Genomic DNA, 16,422 nt, shown 5'->3' on the forward strand with positions numbered 1-16,422 from the left:
GACTATGGCAAGTGTGCCTATTCGCGAGTAAACGCACACTACCTCTCACTTTCACTTTCCATAGGGCTCCATGCATTTTTTCCTTCTGGATTTTTGGCCATAACATTTGAAGAAAAGGAGCAATTTCAATTCTGTTTTTCCACTGCACTCCGCCGGCCATTCCGCATCCAACGGTGTATGGCATGACGCAGTAGCTCCTAACGCTGCGAAGTTAGCACGTCACCCCCTGGGGCGTCACCTGGTGTGGCCCGCACCCCCCAGCGATGCCAGTGAAGGCACATGTGATGTAATAACAAAGAGTACACTTCTGGCAATGGCCAGAGTGCTTTTCCCATTTCATTACCTAAATTTCACCCAGGGCAAAGCTGGAAATGGTGAAATGGTTAAGTGCGTGCCAGCTGCCTTGATTACTAACAATGACCAGCTCTCAAAGACCAGCTCTCTAGAATCTTGAATTGAACTGCACCCTAAACTGCCCCCAGTTAGTTTGTGCCAGTCTGTAGAGATGGATGCATTTTAAGTGAACTTTAATTTATCCAAACTCTTCCACACTTTCAGATGTCTTTCTTATACCTATATATATATCAGACGAGTCAGAAACCTGTCTAGATAAAAGTGGGAGGAGATGCTCTGTGTTTCTCTATTCATTAAGGGTTGCAGCTTCATTTTGCACAATGATGGGAATCCTAGCCAGCACGGAGTTCATGCACCAGGGGAAATAGATGGTGCTCGTCAGCTCATATGTGATGTCCATGATGTCATCAGACTTTTGAGAGCTGCTGACAGGCATGACCTTGGGCAGCGGGAGGACACTGTGGATCTTGGTGACCTCACAGGCACCCCGATCAATGTTCGATTCCAGGCGTATTAGTTCATCACGTACTTCCAGAGTACGCTTCTCAGACCTGAGGTTGAAGGCCTTGTAGAGGACTATGGAGTACAGTGCAAAGATCACTTTCTTGATGGATTTGCCTGTCTGGTTGGTGATCTGGGTGGTGAAAGTGATGTGGTCACCCGGTGCAAAGATGTTCTTGTTCAAAGAAAGTTTCAAAGAGATGGGTGCGCTCTTGAGGCAGCAGTTATAATTGAGGATCTTCTTGACTTCCACCACCAAGGGGTACTTCAAGGAGAAGGAGGGTGAAAAAGATTACACTCAGTGAAGCTATAAGGGACAGAAGGAATTTCCTTATTTTAAATGTGAGTACAGTGGAGCCTATTTATCTGCGTTAGTTCCGTTCCATGACTCGGTGTGATTAACAAAAAACACATTGTGCTAAATGCCATAGAGTTACGCAAACATGCTGCAGCCTGACACTTCTGGATGGAAGGAAACTAAGGCAGATGTTATCAATCCCCTCCCCTCCGCTCAGTACTCAGCCCTCCTGTTGCCAGCTGTCCTGCTTCTTTCACAGTTGGAATAGTGAGCTTGCTTGGGAAGCCTCATCCTCTGTGTCCCAGGTGGCCTCCCAAAAGCACTGCAGGTTCCCCCCCTCCTCCTCCTCCTCCTTGCTGCTGCCGCTCCTGCAGCCCCCCTGGCCACCATCATGGAAGCTCTTCTGCCCTGGAGCATTCAAGGACTTGTAGTTCAGCTCTCTGCTCACCCTCACCTGCCTCTCCAAGGCTTCCCAAGGCTTGCTTGGAAAGGCTTGCTGGAGCAGGAGAGCCTGCAAAAGGGGGGGGGGTTCAGCAAACACTCCCTGGGTTTTTTAAAGCAATACACTTTCCTCCCCCTTCTGAGCCCACCCCATTGCCAGCTGCCCAGCTTCTTTCACAGGTGGGATACTGAGCTTTTCAGGGTCCAGCCATATATGTTTCTACTCAGAAGTAGGCCCCATTCCAGTCAATGGGGCTTACTCCCAGGAAAGTGTGGAGAGGATAGTAAGCTATATCTCATGCTTTGCTTGGTGGGAAGGCTTGCTTGTGTTGGTGATTGCCTGCATGGGGGGGAGGGGAGTTGGCAAACACTCCCTGGGTTTTTTAAAGCAATCCCCTCTGTTGCTACCACACCTGCCCCTGTGTGTGTGTGAGAGTGAGAGCGAGCGAGCTCCACCTTGCTGCATGTGTTCTGGTCACACAGGGTTTTCTGCCTCCCTCTTTAGCCTCTTTGCTGGCTCAGGGGCTCCAGGAATGTTACTGTTCCTTCAAAAGGGGAACCTCTTCCATGGCTCCAGGGCTATTCCCTGTCTGGGTGAGGCAGAGCCTTTTTGCAGTGTTTTGGGCTGCCTGGAAAGGGAGCAAGACACCATCGCAGGGCAAAGATGTGTGTGACTTTCAGTACCCCACCCCATTCTTGTTGAGACAAATATAAAGAAATCATGGATAAGTAGGCTGCACCTGTACAGGAAAAGATGACGCTGCCTATGGGCAACCCAATCCTAAGCTGCCCAGTGTGTGGGGCTGCCACAGTGCCAAAAATGGCTGCTGCGTTATCCTAAGTGGCTATCCTAAGTTGGGCAGCTGCCAACATTTGTCCCCTTCCCCTGGGTAAGTAGCCCCGCAATGGGGCTATTTGATTCTGGGGCAGCCCAGAATTCTGGTGCAGAATCAGGAGCCTCTGTGTCAGGCTGTGAGACCTGACACAGAGCTCAGGATCTGGTGGAGCTAAGCACCACTGGTTCTGCCCTCCTCCCACCCAGTTCCCACCCTGGCACTGGGCTAGCTCCAGTGCTGAGCTGGTGCTGAAGGTTTGCAAACATGCTTTACGGCACGTTTATGACAGTGCGTGCTGGCAGTGACCCAGCGCACACTATTTAGGATTGGGCTCTGAGTCAGACCATTGTTACATCTAACAGTGTCTATTGCTGTGTCCTCAAATGCCTCATAGCTGAAACATGTATAAGGTTGGAGCATGTTGGGAATTTTTTTAGCATGTGTTAAGAATTTTCTACTCACAGAAAGGTTGCATAATTGAGGAGCTGTAAGTCAGTGGTAGAACACATGCCATTCAGATCACCAGCTGGACAGGCAAATCCATCCAGAAAGTGTAGCACTGGGAAAGGCTTGTGACTGACATCCTGGATAGCTGTTTGCTAGTCAGTGCAGACTATATCCATAGACCTGTAGTCTGGCTTAAGGCAGCTTCATTGGGCTGGTGTGCATGTGCACATGCACACAGGGTAAGGTTGGAACTTTTCTCTCTGTGATGGTAGTTTTCAGTTTGCAGGGGATTTCAATAGGGAAGATCTGAAAAGTGGTATTCCCTCACTGAAGTCTGTCATCCTCATTCTCCTGCATGTAGAAATCTGGCCTACTTTCTTTTGTTTGAGAAGACAGAATGCGTTCCAATCCAATCTTTTCCAGTTTCTCCCATTTTAGAAGACTGTGACCAGAATCCTGGCTCTCTGCACAGAGTTTTGGCCTTTCAAGACTTACTGGCTTCCCCTCTTACAGGGCCTAGGAGAGGGAGGTAAAGGGGGTAATTTGTACCTGGGCCCAGGGTCAGAAAGGGAGCCCAGGAGCCAAAGGAGGGGGACCAGAAATTTCCTGGGATCTTACATTTTCCAATCTCACCCAGAAACACTGCCCATGCGGTGGCAACTACTGCCACAAGCCATACACACCAGGCCCAGGAATGCATACATTCCTTAACAGTATCACATCTGGGAGGAAACAAACCTGCTACAGTTGCTCTTTGCTTGTGGATTCGCTTCCCATGAAGGAATGTAGAGGAGCTCAGGGACACAGCTGCGGGACTACAGCTGCTGCAAAAGTCAGTTTTGGTGCACACAGGACACTTTCCATTCTAGTGTGAGCCTAAACGCAAAGATGCTAATCTCATGCAATTATTTTCTATATTTGAAAGATTTTAGAGAGACATAGGAGTGTGTTTGGTTTTCTGTATTACTGTTATCTAGCTGCCAATGCCAAGAACGCACATAGACCTGAACTCTGCATTGGGAAGACTGGTAGACCTGGGCTCCAAAGACTATTCAGGCTGTTGCCACTTTCCTCCTGCCTGTTTTGCCCCATTCTGCCCACTCCCATTGCCACCCCCTTGTTTCACCCCTCCCTCTTTGGGAAGGGGTCCAAAAGAGACGTTGTAACCCCTGAAAATTCCTCTCAGAGGCCCTGCCCTCTTATTAAAGAAAATGTCTCCAAAGCCTACCTCAGATTCCAAAATGTCAGGGCGGAAGATGGATGTTCCTTGCACCTGCAGGTATTTTGTTTGTTTCGCTAGGATAAGCTCCCGGGTTGCACAGAAAGCCTGCAGGAAGTAGGAGATACGTCCAACTGGACTGGTGAAAGTTGAGGGAACCCTGGGAGGTAAGGTGAAGTGGAAGTCAAAAGTGTGGACACCTGGATCCAAGTAGTTCCCTGCAGGCCAAAAAAGAAATTCTTCTCATTTTTCATGCTTTCTTACATGGATATTTTTGGGTCATATGCCTGGGATGAATCTGGCAATTGTTCATACTCAGTGAATCTGGCAATTGATTGGGATGGAGGGGCCCATTTCTAATTTTAAAAAATCTCTCCTCATTGGGTAGAGCTTGCCATTTTTTGTCAGGTCACAGACAGATATTGGCATATCATGGGGAGGAGCCCATCTCACATCTCTAGGTGTGGGGACATGGAGAAACAAAAATGAACCCCCATGGTATAAATAAACCCATTATTTATGAACCCAAAAATAATGGGTTTGTTAAACAAAACACATGACACTGAATCAGAGACAAAAATACTGAACAGATGGGCAAAATATGTGATGGCTAATAGCTCTCAAAGGGGTATGATAATGCTAAATAGTGCCCTAAACCTCCCTGTCTCCTGGGCCCAGCCCCGGTGACCAAAAGCTCCCCAGGAGCAGGGATCTCCTCTAGGGTAGAGGCCTCCTGGGGGGGGGGGTAAGACCCAAGTGCATCAGGACTGGGGTCCCTGGCAGAACACCTACCTGGGAGTAGGGGCAAGGACCAGCTGGGAACAACAAGCAGGCACGTGGTCAGAAGGGGTGCGGCTAGACCATCCGGGGTTTGGCCTCATAAGAAGCCTGGAGAGGGAAGAGAGGGCAGGCTCCTCTCCAGAGGGAGGGAAGGCCCAAGGGAAACCTGAAGGGGAAGAACACCGGGGGGACTGACTGACTGGGGTGGAGATCTCCCTGGCCCCAGACCAACCTGGCCCCAGAGGGTGACCCTGGAGAGATGGGGTTATTGGGACAGGGGCCAGCTGCCTGGGGGAGAAGCTCAGAGGTATTGGGTCCCCCCTAAAGCCAGCTAGCCTGACCCTGACCAGCTGGGTTGCAGCCCTCAAGAACCCTGACCCCCTGGCCCAGAGACAATGGGTGAAAAGCTTGGGCTGAGGCCGTCAAGGAATGGGAAGGGTCGGGTCTGGAACATACCAGATGATGGCATGTATCAGCATAATGTACTGTGGGCTGTGATGTAACAGTCCACGTGAATGTAAAATGGCTGATGTGATTAAACCACCTGTGTTGAGCAGCTATACCTGCCTCCCATCCCTTAATCCACTGCTGACCTCTGTTCATCTGTTGCACGGTGTCTTCAGGGTTCAAGAACAAACTCAGCAGACTGAAGTTGTGGTGATTTCTAAGCATTTATTCATTGCCAGCAATGGGCTTCTCTCAGTGGTTCAGAATGGGAAACACAGAGAGCTGTGGTCTCTCAATGTTCCAGAGAAAAAGCAACATTCCCTTCTGGGTGTGACCATTTATACCTGTAGGTTCTTTGTCTCGAGAAAACTCCAATCATATTTGTTAGAGCCCATGATGTTAAAAATGGGGATTTTTCATTGGCTATTGCCATATATGGAGCATGCCATATTTAGAGAACTCCTCCCTCCTAGTGCTATCATATTTCCAGAATGCACTGTTCACAGGACCAGTGGGCAGTGTGCCTCTATCCTAATTTTCCTAATCACACTAATCTGGTAATAATCCATTTATTTTAATCCGTGTTTATACTTATTTTATTCACCATTTTATCCTCTTTTCCAATCTAATTTAATATTTTTTGTATCTTTTTCCCACAAGAAGTTATATAGAAATTTCTGATTTCTATAAAATCTCTCTTCCCTGATATAAGTTGCATTTTCAAAAGAAATCTCTAGCTGGAGACCTCCCTCCCACATTCTTGAGGCGTCTTCCTTATCGGATTCTGTCAATTTTGATATGTGTAGTTCCACTAGTTTCATATCTGTTCTGTCAACTTTGAAAATGCACAGACTCTCTGCTAATGAGTCCATGTTTTCCAAGATTAATTAGTCTTATTACTAGAAATATTCTTAAATTCACTATCTATTCTGGCGCCTAGGAAAGTTATTCTCTGTCTGGTCTCCTCCTTAGCTTTCTATCTGTCTTGTGTCTTATCTGTAAACTTATTAACTTTTCTGGAGTCACCTGTCAGACTCTTAATTAACTCCAGGCTGGCTTGTGATTTAAAGCATATCTGAATTTTAGCTATTTTCTCATTTAGCTTTCTAGCTCATTCTATGTTTTAATTTTAACAATTCTAAAAGCTAAAATAAAATCAATTCTAAATACTTTTATATTTGTTACTAGTATTCTTTAATTATTAGGCTGTGAAGAATTCTATCATACATGCTGACTTTTAATTCTTATCTGTGAGATGCAATAAATTTTGACAAGTTCCAAGCTGGCAGGGAGCTAGCTTGTGTCTGCTTTCTACATTCCAAATTAGCTGTGTTGCCTTTATTTTTCAAGCTTCACTTTAAGGCAGACCCAAGTCTTTTCTTATTATTGATTAAAGAATGCATGCAAACATATTGCATTGTGCTTTTGGTGCTATTCTTATTTCTCAATTAGAAGTTTTAATTGAAATATCTAGATCTGGTAATGAAGTTACAGAGCTTCTGGCTTTTGTTAAACTAAGACATTAGGGAACATGAGCTCCTATGGTTAGAAGCTTTTGCTCTCCAATTCCTGAAGCTGTGCAGCTTCTGTGTTGTTTGGTTAAAAGAAACTTTATTTTAAGCCCTGAATGAATACAATTTAGAAATCCAAATTGCTTCTCTCTTGCCTGTGAGGGCTGTCAGCTCCCAGATAATGACTTTATGACCTGAGGCATTAAGTTTTATTGGTTCAGTAGCAGAATCTATAATTGACGGTCTAGCTACTTTTCTGCTTGCCTCAGTCTATAGAATGTCCTGTTTAAGCACTGCTAAGCCTTTCTTTAAATCCACATATTTGTTCTTCTATTCTCTTTGTTCAGGAGCAATTTTGGTAAACTAATCTGTTACTGTTACTTAGAAAGCTTAAAACCAAAAATCTTATTTTCTGCTTTTATGCAGTCTGGTATGCAGAGGGGCCATTGATACCAGCAGCGAGTAGTTTGAACTCCAATACCATAACTCTTGTCAAGAGGGTTCCTTTGAAGCCCGTTATCTAATCAGGTGTCAAATTGTTTTATGACTGGGGAATCTCTTGCAACATTCCATTTTATTACTCCTGCTTGCTACCCCTAGCTCTGATTCTAAGGGTCACACAAAGTTTATTCTGATTTTCCCTTTTGCATTTCCCTCTAAGGCTTCTGGGCAAAATGGATTCAAACTATCTATATTTTTTCTTTATATTACTAAACTTATTGCTTTAAACTAATTCACTTAGGTAACCTTAAGTGTTCCTTACAACTTTGTAATGTTTTTGTACAAACAGCCTCTCCCAGAGAAAGCAAAATTGCTTTTCTGGGCCTGGTTAAACTTCTTGCTGAACCAATGTTTGTGAATTTCTATCCCAAACCGTCTCCCTTAATATAACATCATGGCTATAACTTTGGCATAAGTTTGTTTTGGCCTTTCAAACCTTCATTTGAACAGCATTAGCACATGAACATGTATACAGTTTGGATTACCCCTGCCAGCTTGCCTCACATCGACCGGGTAATCCCCTCGCATTCGGTAGCAACCCCAGGGAAGGGACCTACTCCCGCAATGGACATTACACTCCCATATCTCAGAGATAAGACTTTCAAGATATGGGACATTTCATGGTAATAATGGTGAACTACTCCTATTGTAAGGATAGCTGGAAGGCAAGCTACTGGAACATGGCTACCTCCTCCCTCCCTTTCCCTTTTAACTAGATAAACTGGGAATGAACTGGGAAAAGGTACTTCATGCTGCCACTACCAATGCGAGAAAGTGCAGACAGGAGGAGGTCACCTTGGGAAAACATCAGGTTAACAAAGAGCTGCCAAATTTGGAGCTTCCCTTAAAATCAGACTGTACTAGAGGATGGGCAGTTTCAGCGTCATGGCAACTTGCTCCCTCCCAAATGAATGAAGACTAGGCAAGTAAAGCATACAAAAAAGTATATTTAAAGACTGTAAACCATCCAGAGCAATGGAAGGAAAGGTGCAAGGGATGCAAGGAAGACACGACTGAACTAGCAAGAGGAGGAAAAGTGGGGCAGGGCAAAGGCTGGCAAGGATATTAAAATGCAATTAAAAAATAAAACAAAATCTGATTGTCTGGAATGCTTTCTCACATTCATGTTGGTCTTTGCACCCACTCTTAGCAAAGCAGGCAGGGGAGCCTCTGTGATACTCCTGAGCCTGGGCACAAGTTTTATAACATGGAGGTGTTAGCCAGTTTTCATCTGTGGGATTGTGTACTGGGATCTCATATTACCTGAATATGTCACCTGAATTTTTGTCACCTGAATTTTTGAACTTCCTGCTCCTGGTAATCAGATGGGCTTCACAGACCAATGAGCTGTCTCAAAATCAAGTTCTATTTTTGCAGGTCATTTGGGGAAGAAGAACCTAGCCAGGCCAGGCAATCATCCTATCAGGCCATGATCTCTGACTCGTCTCTGAAATCATGTTTGCTTTTGTGGGGATTAGGAACAGGTTTTTTTCAGTGGTGATGGTGCCTAATCTGTGAAACTCCCTTCTTAGGGAGACATAGCCATCCCTTCTCCCTTGCTCTTAAGCAGGCAAGGAAAAAAGCCCTCCTCTTCTAGAGAGTGTTTAATTGCTGGTTTAAGAAATGCTATCTGATTGGTTCTCTTTTTCTGGCTTGTATTGTATTTATACTGTGATTTTATCTGTTTTATTTCATTGTTGTTCACTAGGAGGATGTATCAAAAAGCAGGTGTGGTTTGCTGCTTCAGGGCTGTGGAATCTACTTTGCATTTTTTATTTGAATCCTGGTCCAGACTTGGAGTGGTGATGATGGGGTGAAGCCAGATGAAAAATGCTAGATCAGAAGAGCCAATGATCTGGGATAATCAAATACAGATCAACCTCATGGGTACTACAGTTTAGAATCCTTACAGTCCAATTTAGGGATAGATATCAGCCTTTAAAGTGCCAGAAGACTCTTGGTTCATAATAATAATAATTAGTCCTTTAACTCATAATTACATATTACAATTATTACTTAAGCACCAGATGACCCAAGACATGGTGGAATATAAATCACACTATGCAATGGAGCCTTGCCTGTAGGTGTATGGTGTAACTTTCTTGAGAGGCAGAGGAATTTGCTTAAAGCGGAGGTGGCAGTTGCACACTATCATTTTTATGTGCACCTCCAACATTTTCCCCAAAGGCAAAATAAAGACACTGCCCAGGGGTGGGCACCAGGAAATGGGTATTATCCCTGGTGACCAGAGATGGTTTGAGTTTATATGGTGCATAGACAACTCCTACAGATATGGTTGGTCTCTCCAAATGGCCTTGAATTGTGTTGCAACCCTTATCATGACTAGTTTGAAGCAGCAAAGCTTACTGAGCATTACTTCTAATTGCTAAAGAGAGAAGTGGTGCAGTTGTTTGAGATCAACCTAAAATGCTGCTTTGCATGCAGAAGATCCCAGATTCCAGTATGATCCATGAAGAAGGCCTCAGGCTTGAGGCTAAAAAACTGAGCAGTTGATCAGGATTTCTCTGGCTTGAATTTCACCCCTGCCCTGAACTCACTAGGTGACCTTAAGTAAACCACTCCCTCTCAGCATCACTCCTTCTACCTCCAATATGGAGATAATAATTACTGTACAGGGTTGTGGTAAGGATTATATCAAGCTAAAATGTGTGAAGCACATTACACACTCAGAAAGCACTATACAATTGCTAAGAGCCAAACTGCATGAACATGTAAGCATGTGCTGCAGAGATGCATTTCCTGCTTTCTTTTTCTGAAATACAGCTGGTGGGGAGCAATCTCTTTTGGAATGAAGATTTGCTCCCAAGGTGAAATTGCCAAATTTCAGGAGCAAATTACTGCTTCAAAGGGGCAATTTTAAGTATAAAAACAGCATGTAGCACCCTATCCACAAACTCTGATTCTGACCAAGATTGCTCCCTCTCTTGACTCTATTTTAGAAAAAAGAGGCAGGCACTTCCAGTTGGACCATATCTCTGCAGCATACATTTGTGTATGTAGTTTGTTCCTAAGCATTATTATTATTATTAAATCAGGCAGCATCTCCAGGCAGGACCGGGAAAGATTCTTACCTAAAATCCTGAAGGTGCACTGCAAATCACTAGAGAATACTGAACTAATGGACCACTGATCTGGTTCAATACAAAGCAGCTTCACATGTTCCAGGACTAGAGTGGAACTTGGTATTAAAGTGATCCTCTAATTTGTCCTGCCCCTCTTCTTAATTGGAATGTTCCAAAAGAATGGGTTCCCTTGCTTCTCACCTTCTATTTTGAATGTTTTTGTCCTGCGGACGTAATCTGCCTTGTTGACACAGGTTGCAGGCCGGCTGTAATCCTTGTCAATGTTGTCCTCTTCAATCCACTCCAGGTAGCCTCTTCCAATCAACTCAACTTTCACCAGAGGATCAATAAGAGTGTTATGTAGGCTTAAAACCAATTGCCCATCCACATTTGAGCCAGAGGTGTACACATCATGCGGGATCACCAGCTCAATGGACTTCACCACAGTCATGAATGAGCAAGAAGCCAGAAGCTGTCCTCTCCAGCCCTGGAATTGCTAAAGGGTTGGTGTGTTAGCACTTTGGGTGATGTCAGAAGGCTTATGACATCACAATGTCTGTTTCAAGAAATGATGGACAAAAGGGAAGTTAGCAGCTGGTAGTTTGGAGCAGATAGGAGGAGTTGTGACCTAGGGTGCCCTGTGCTCCCATCCCACCTCTTCAGTATAGCTGCCCAAGACTGCAGAGTAAGGGGAAGGACCCTTTGGCTCTGCTGCCAACAAGGGCCACTGGAAGCAGGGATTGGCTAACCATGAGGTGACCTGATGAGGCAGATTGTGAGGGAGTGAGTGCCCTTCAGCCTGAGTATGCCACTGCCTCCCACTACAGGCACAAGCTGCATTGATCAGTTTCTCACTTGCTTGAACAAGAAGCTGATCATCCACCTCCTGGATGATGGTGGTGCAGTTCCTTGAAATGGAACTGGCACCACCAGAGGTGGTAGTGTCTGCAATGTTGGGTGTTGTCCAAAGTCATGTCACCCTAACTGGAAGATTGTATCCTCTCCCTCCCCAGGGGGAACACCACAACAGGGAAGAGCAGCCTAACCCAAGACATGAACCAGAGAAGTTGCAGCTGCGGGGCATGTGCTTCCCACATTCCTCTTACTGCCACAAAGAGCTCTGCTCTCATTGGCCAAAGGACCTCCATGAAAGAACATCAACCTCACTCAGTCTGGATATCCATGCTCTATTCCAGACCCCCACTTTGTCCCAGTACCAGCAGTTTGCTTTCCCACCTCTCCCTTTTCTTGCCTGAAAGCAAGTCCAATGTCTGTGTACCAGTTATATACACTGCCTGGTGTGTGTTGCCTTTCTGACTGGCATGAACCTCTTGGGCTGATCATCATCATCTGAAAAATGGGACAAAAATACAGTAAAAACAAGAATAAAAATCATCAGGTCATTCTCTGGAGACTGTAAAATTTTGGAGGGTACTTGTATGCATTGTGTAGTTTTGATATGGATGCTGACAATAATGTACAGAGGATCTCAAACTAAGGCTGCAATCCTAACCACACTTTCCTGAGATTAAGCCCCATTGAACAAAATAGGACTTACTTCTGAGTAGACCTAGTTAGGCTTGTGCCCTATGCTTGCAATTACAGTTCAGTTGGATCATAAGCATGCTGATTGATGCAGGTGAGCTCTGAGCCTGTCAGAACACCTTGAGAAAGAGTTGAAAGGTGTGCTTAGGGAGGTGCCAAGTCAGCAGCCACAGTTGAGATGGCTTTGATAGTTTCCTTGCTGGAGGGGGTCACACTCATGACAAAGAGGTACATCTTCCTACTTAAGATGGAGGAGATTAAGAGGTACATCTTCCTACTTAAGATGGAGGAGAAGAGCCACAGGAATGGTTGGGAGGAGCCAGCTCATTCTGCATTCCAAAATGGAGGAATTCAAAGTGGAGTCTGAAAGAGTTGGACCATCATGCCTAGTGACCCACAGGCGTGCTTCCCATGGTGAGCAGGTAGTGCTTGAAGGAAGGGAGAGTAGCAAAGATGGGAACTCAAGTGACTTGAATCTGGGGCTAATGACCTGGAAAGTGCCATGAATTTGGATGACTTGAGTTGCCCAGACACGATATGCGGGTGCTGCTTGCGTAGTCTGATATTGTACCCAAAAGACCCTGTGTGGTGATCTGGAAGCTGGGCATTCAGATTTGTGTGAGCAGCAAAAACCAGCAGCAGGGTACATTATGTTCAGTCAGGAGGCAGAGACAGGGCTGGGAGTGGAGGGTAATGGTTAATTTTTTTTGTTTGGGTTTAAGGGTATAGGGTTGCAGAAGTAACTAGTTGCAGAAGTAACTAGCTGGGTGCTGCACATGTCCAGAACACAGTGGAGGGAAGTGTTTCTTCTTGTCCCCTGTCCATTGGATAGAGGATGTCCCATAATTTTCTGTCTGGCACAATGAGACTCTTGGAGTTCTGAGCAGAGCTGCAAAGGCGAAGTGGGTGGGTCATAAGCTAACCTCCCAGCTGCTCTGGGCACACAACAAATCACGCCTGCCTGGGGCCGCTTCTGCCCCCTTGTTCACTTGCTTGTGCTGCCCCCATCCAGTGGTGTCACTAGGATTCGCGTCACCGGGTGCGGGAGGCCTGCGCATCACCCCATGCAGGGGGCGGGGCAATGCCCCAGGTGGGCGTGGTGATGTACCATCGCCCCGCCCCCACTGGTTTTTTGGCTGTACCTTTTGTTAGAACATAGATATTTCAATGTGGTTTGTTTCATTGCATTCTGCATGAAATTATGCATTGATTGATATATAACATGATGGGATTATTCCTCCAAATTCTGATTTTAGTGATTCTAAAAACTTGTAGAGTCTCTCTCACACACACAACCACCCGGTGTCAACTTACCAACACCTTATTGCAGCTGTTCTCAAACTTTTAGCACTGGGACCCACTTTTTAGAATGAAAATCTGTCCAGGACTCATTGGAAGTGATGTCATGGCCATAAGTGACATCATCAAGCAATTAAAATAAATAACTAAAAATTATTAAATTAAAATAATTAAATAAGGGGGAGCCAGTCCTGTTCCACCAAGTGAATCTACTCTGAAGTAAGTCCTATTGTGGTCAATGGGGCTTACTCTCAGGAAAGTGTGTGTAGAATTGCAGCCTGTGAGCCCAAGCCTATGCATGTCTACTCTGAAGTAAGTCCCATAGTGGCCAATGGGGCTGCCTCTCAGGAAAGTGTGGGTAGGATTGCAGCCTGTGAGCCCAATCCTATGCCTGTCTACTCAGAAGTGGTCAATGGAGCTTACTCTGTAATCTGCCTGCAGTAACAATCCCCCTCCCAAAAAAAAATATCAGTGAGATTTCCAGCCCGCCCCAGTGCCCAGTTTCAAATTCTTCTATTTCAGGCATATCAAGATAAAGACCCTCCTGGCTTTGCAAGTGCAAAATAGAAAACTTTCCCCTTACCAGTTCAAGCCACTTTTTTGTCCTTTTTAGTGGTGGGGGGGAGGAGGGAGGCAGCCTCTGGACATTTGTTGCACTCCAGCTCCATTGGATCTGGACCATTCTGGTGTCCTCACATTCCGCTTTGCCTGGCCTGACCACCAGCTAAGGCATGTCTGCCTACTCGCGAGTAAAAGCGACATGAGGCTGCTTCATTTTCCATAGGGCTCCATAGACTCACATCTGGGAGGGGGGACCTCCTTCTCCGTGTTTATGGGGGCTGCATTCATTGGATTGGGTCCATTGTGGTGTTGTTGGATTCCTCTCAGCCTGCCCTTTCCGACGGACTATGGCAAATACCCCTACTCGCGAGTAAACGCGCGATATGGCTCACTTTCACTTTCCATAGGGTTCTATGCAATTTTTCCTTCCTTTTTTTGGCCCTAACTTTTGAATGAAAGGAGCTATTTCAATTCTGTTTTTTGCCCTGCACTCCGCCGGCCATTCCGCATCCAACAGTGTAGGGCATGACATGGGCGCGTCAGCCCCGTGCACATCACCTGGTGTGGCCCGCACATCACCTGGTGTGGCCCCGTGCACATCACCTGGTGTGGCCCGCACCCCCCACACCCCCGTAGCGACGCCAGTGCCCCCATCCCTTGGCTGAGCTGGGATGCTTCATCCCTCCCTCCCTGTAGGTCTGCCCGTGATGTGAAGGGGGGTGGGTTTCGTCGCAGATGAGGATTGTACAGAAGGAACTGATCTGCTTGTTCTGCACTGCTGCCTTAACTCGAAGACCAGCAAGCCTTTTGTTTACTGATGGAATGGACATGGACATCAGGGGAGTATTTAAATAAAACTCTGACACACAACACACACCTAGGCAGCAGCTCTTTTTTCCCCCGCGAATCCGCATCTGACTTTCTACAGAAAAGACTTGGGATTTGAATCTTTTAGAATCCCCAAAATGGTCTGGGTGATTTGGAAAGTCTACCTGTTAGGACTTGTTTTCAAGTCGAGTTAAAGGGGATTGAGATTTGTGACTCGACTCAAGTCAAGTCATACTGAATTTCCCCATATCTGGAGAGTAGTGAGTGGAAGCTGTACAGGTTTAAATTCTCAAAAATCTTGGGTTCCCCATGTCTCCAAGTAACAGGGAGTTCCAACAACAACCTTTTTACAAATCTAGTTTCTTTGGGAAGAGTCAGTATTGGATACTCATGGTGCCTCTTTGAATATATTCATGGCCACCCCTAGATCAAACAGCATTAAAGGCAAGGAATGTCTTTGATGCCCCTTCCACTCGTACAACCTTTGAATATCTAATGTTTTTCTTGCACTTTTGTCCCCTTTCATCGCTTTCATAAGTGACCTGCAGGCATGACTGTCCCTGTCATATATGACCACATATTTTCAGTTGTTTTTAGTTAAATTGTGATTGTTATGCTGCTGTTATTGCATTTATTCATTATGTTTTATACAAAAAAAACTTGAACTGGACATCTTGGACATCTTCAACTGGATATCTTGGACTGGACCAGAGGTGCTACCCCCAACACTCCCTTGACCACTGAGGGCCCAATCCTATCCAACTTTCAAGTTCTGGTGTAACCACAATGCAACCCCGAGGTAAGGGAACAAATGTTCCCATACCTTGAGGAGGCCTCTGTGATTGCCTCCCCATCAAAATATGTACTGTGCACCCCATTGGCACAGCTGCACTGGCACTGGAAAATTGGATAGGATTGGGCCCACAGTTATTTAGGCAGGAAAACAGTTTCTCGTTGCTTGAGTTGTATAACCCAGTATGGGCCCAATCCTATCCAATTGTCCAGTACCGGTGTTGCTCTGCTAATGGGGTATGCACTGCTTCCTGTGTTGGGGAGGCAGTCATAAGGATGACCTTGAGTAACATTTGTTCCCTTACCTTGGGGCTGCACTGCGGGTGCACTGGTGCTGGAAAGTTGGATAGGATTGGGCCCTTTGTAAACGTTCTCTTGAAGTGTTGTTTATGAATATTTAATATTAAATAATATTAAATAATAATAATAATTTATTGTATTGGCAACCTTCAGTCTCGAAAGACTATGGTATCGCGCTCTGAAAGGTGGTTCTGGCACAGCGTCTAGTGTGGCTGAAAAGGCCAATCCGGGAGTGACAATTCCTTCCACACCAGGAGCAAGTGCAGTCTGTCCCTGGTCTGTCTCCCTGGCTATGGGCCTTCCTTCTTTGCCTCTTTGCCTCAGACTGCTGGCAAAGTGTCTCTTCAAACTGGGAAAGGCCATGCTGCACAGCCTGCCTCCAAGCGGACCGCTCAGAGGCCAGGGTTTCCCACTTGTTGAGGTCCATCCCTAAGGCCTTCAGATCCCTCTTGCAGATGTCCTTGTATCGCAGCTGTGGTCTACCTGTAGGGCGCTTTCCTTGCACAAGTTCTCCATAGAGGAGATCCTTTGGGATCCGGCCATCATCCATTCTCACAACATGACCGAGCCAACGCAGGCGTCTGTTTCAGTAGTGCATACATGCTAGGGATTCCAGCACGTTCCAGGACTGTGTTATTAGGAACTTTGTCCTGCCAGGTGATGCCGAGAATGCGCTGGA

The 16,422-nt window shown here is 45.8% G+C and overlaps 1 protein-coding gene across 1 annotated transcript; it reads right to left on the reverse strand.

The window, feature by feature from the left end:
* Positions 1–640: 640 nt before the first annotated feature.
* ARRDC5 (arrestin domain containing 5) lies at positions 641–10,869 on the reverse strand. The gene is made up of 3 exons (XM_066636410.1): positions 10,620–10,869; positions 4,106–4,314; positions 641–1,120 (listed from the first exon to the last, which is right to left on the reverse strand). The coding sequence occupies exons 1-3, from the start codon at positions 10,867–10,869 to the stop codon at positions 641–643; spliced, it is 939 nt and encodes a 312-aa protein (XP_066492507.1).
* Between the last annotated feature and the right edge of the window lie 5,553 nt (positions 10,870–16,422).

The sequence above is a fragment of the Tiliqua scincoides genome, chromosome 8 (assembly GCF_035046505.1).
Source record: "Tiliqua scincoides isolate rTilSci1 chromosome 8, rTilSci1.hap2, whole genome shotgun sequence".
Lineage (NCBI taxonomy): Eukaryota > Metazoa > Chordata > Lepidosauria > Squamata > Scincidae > Tiliqua > Tiliqua scincoides.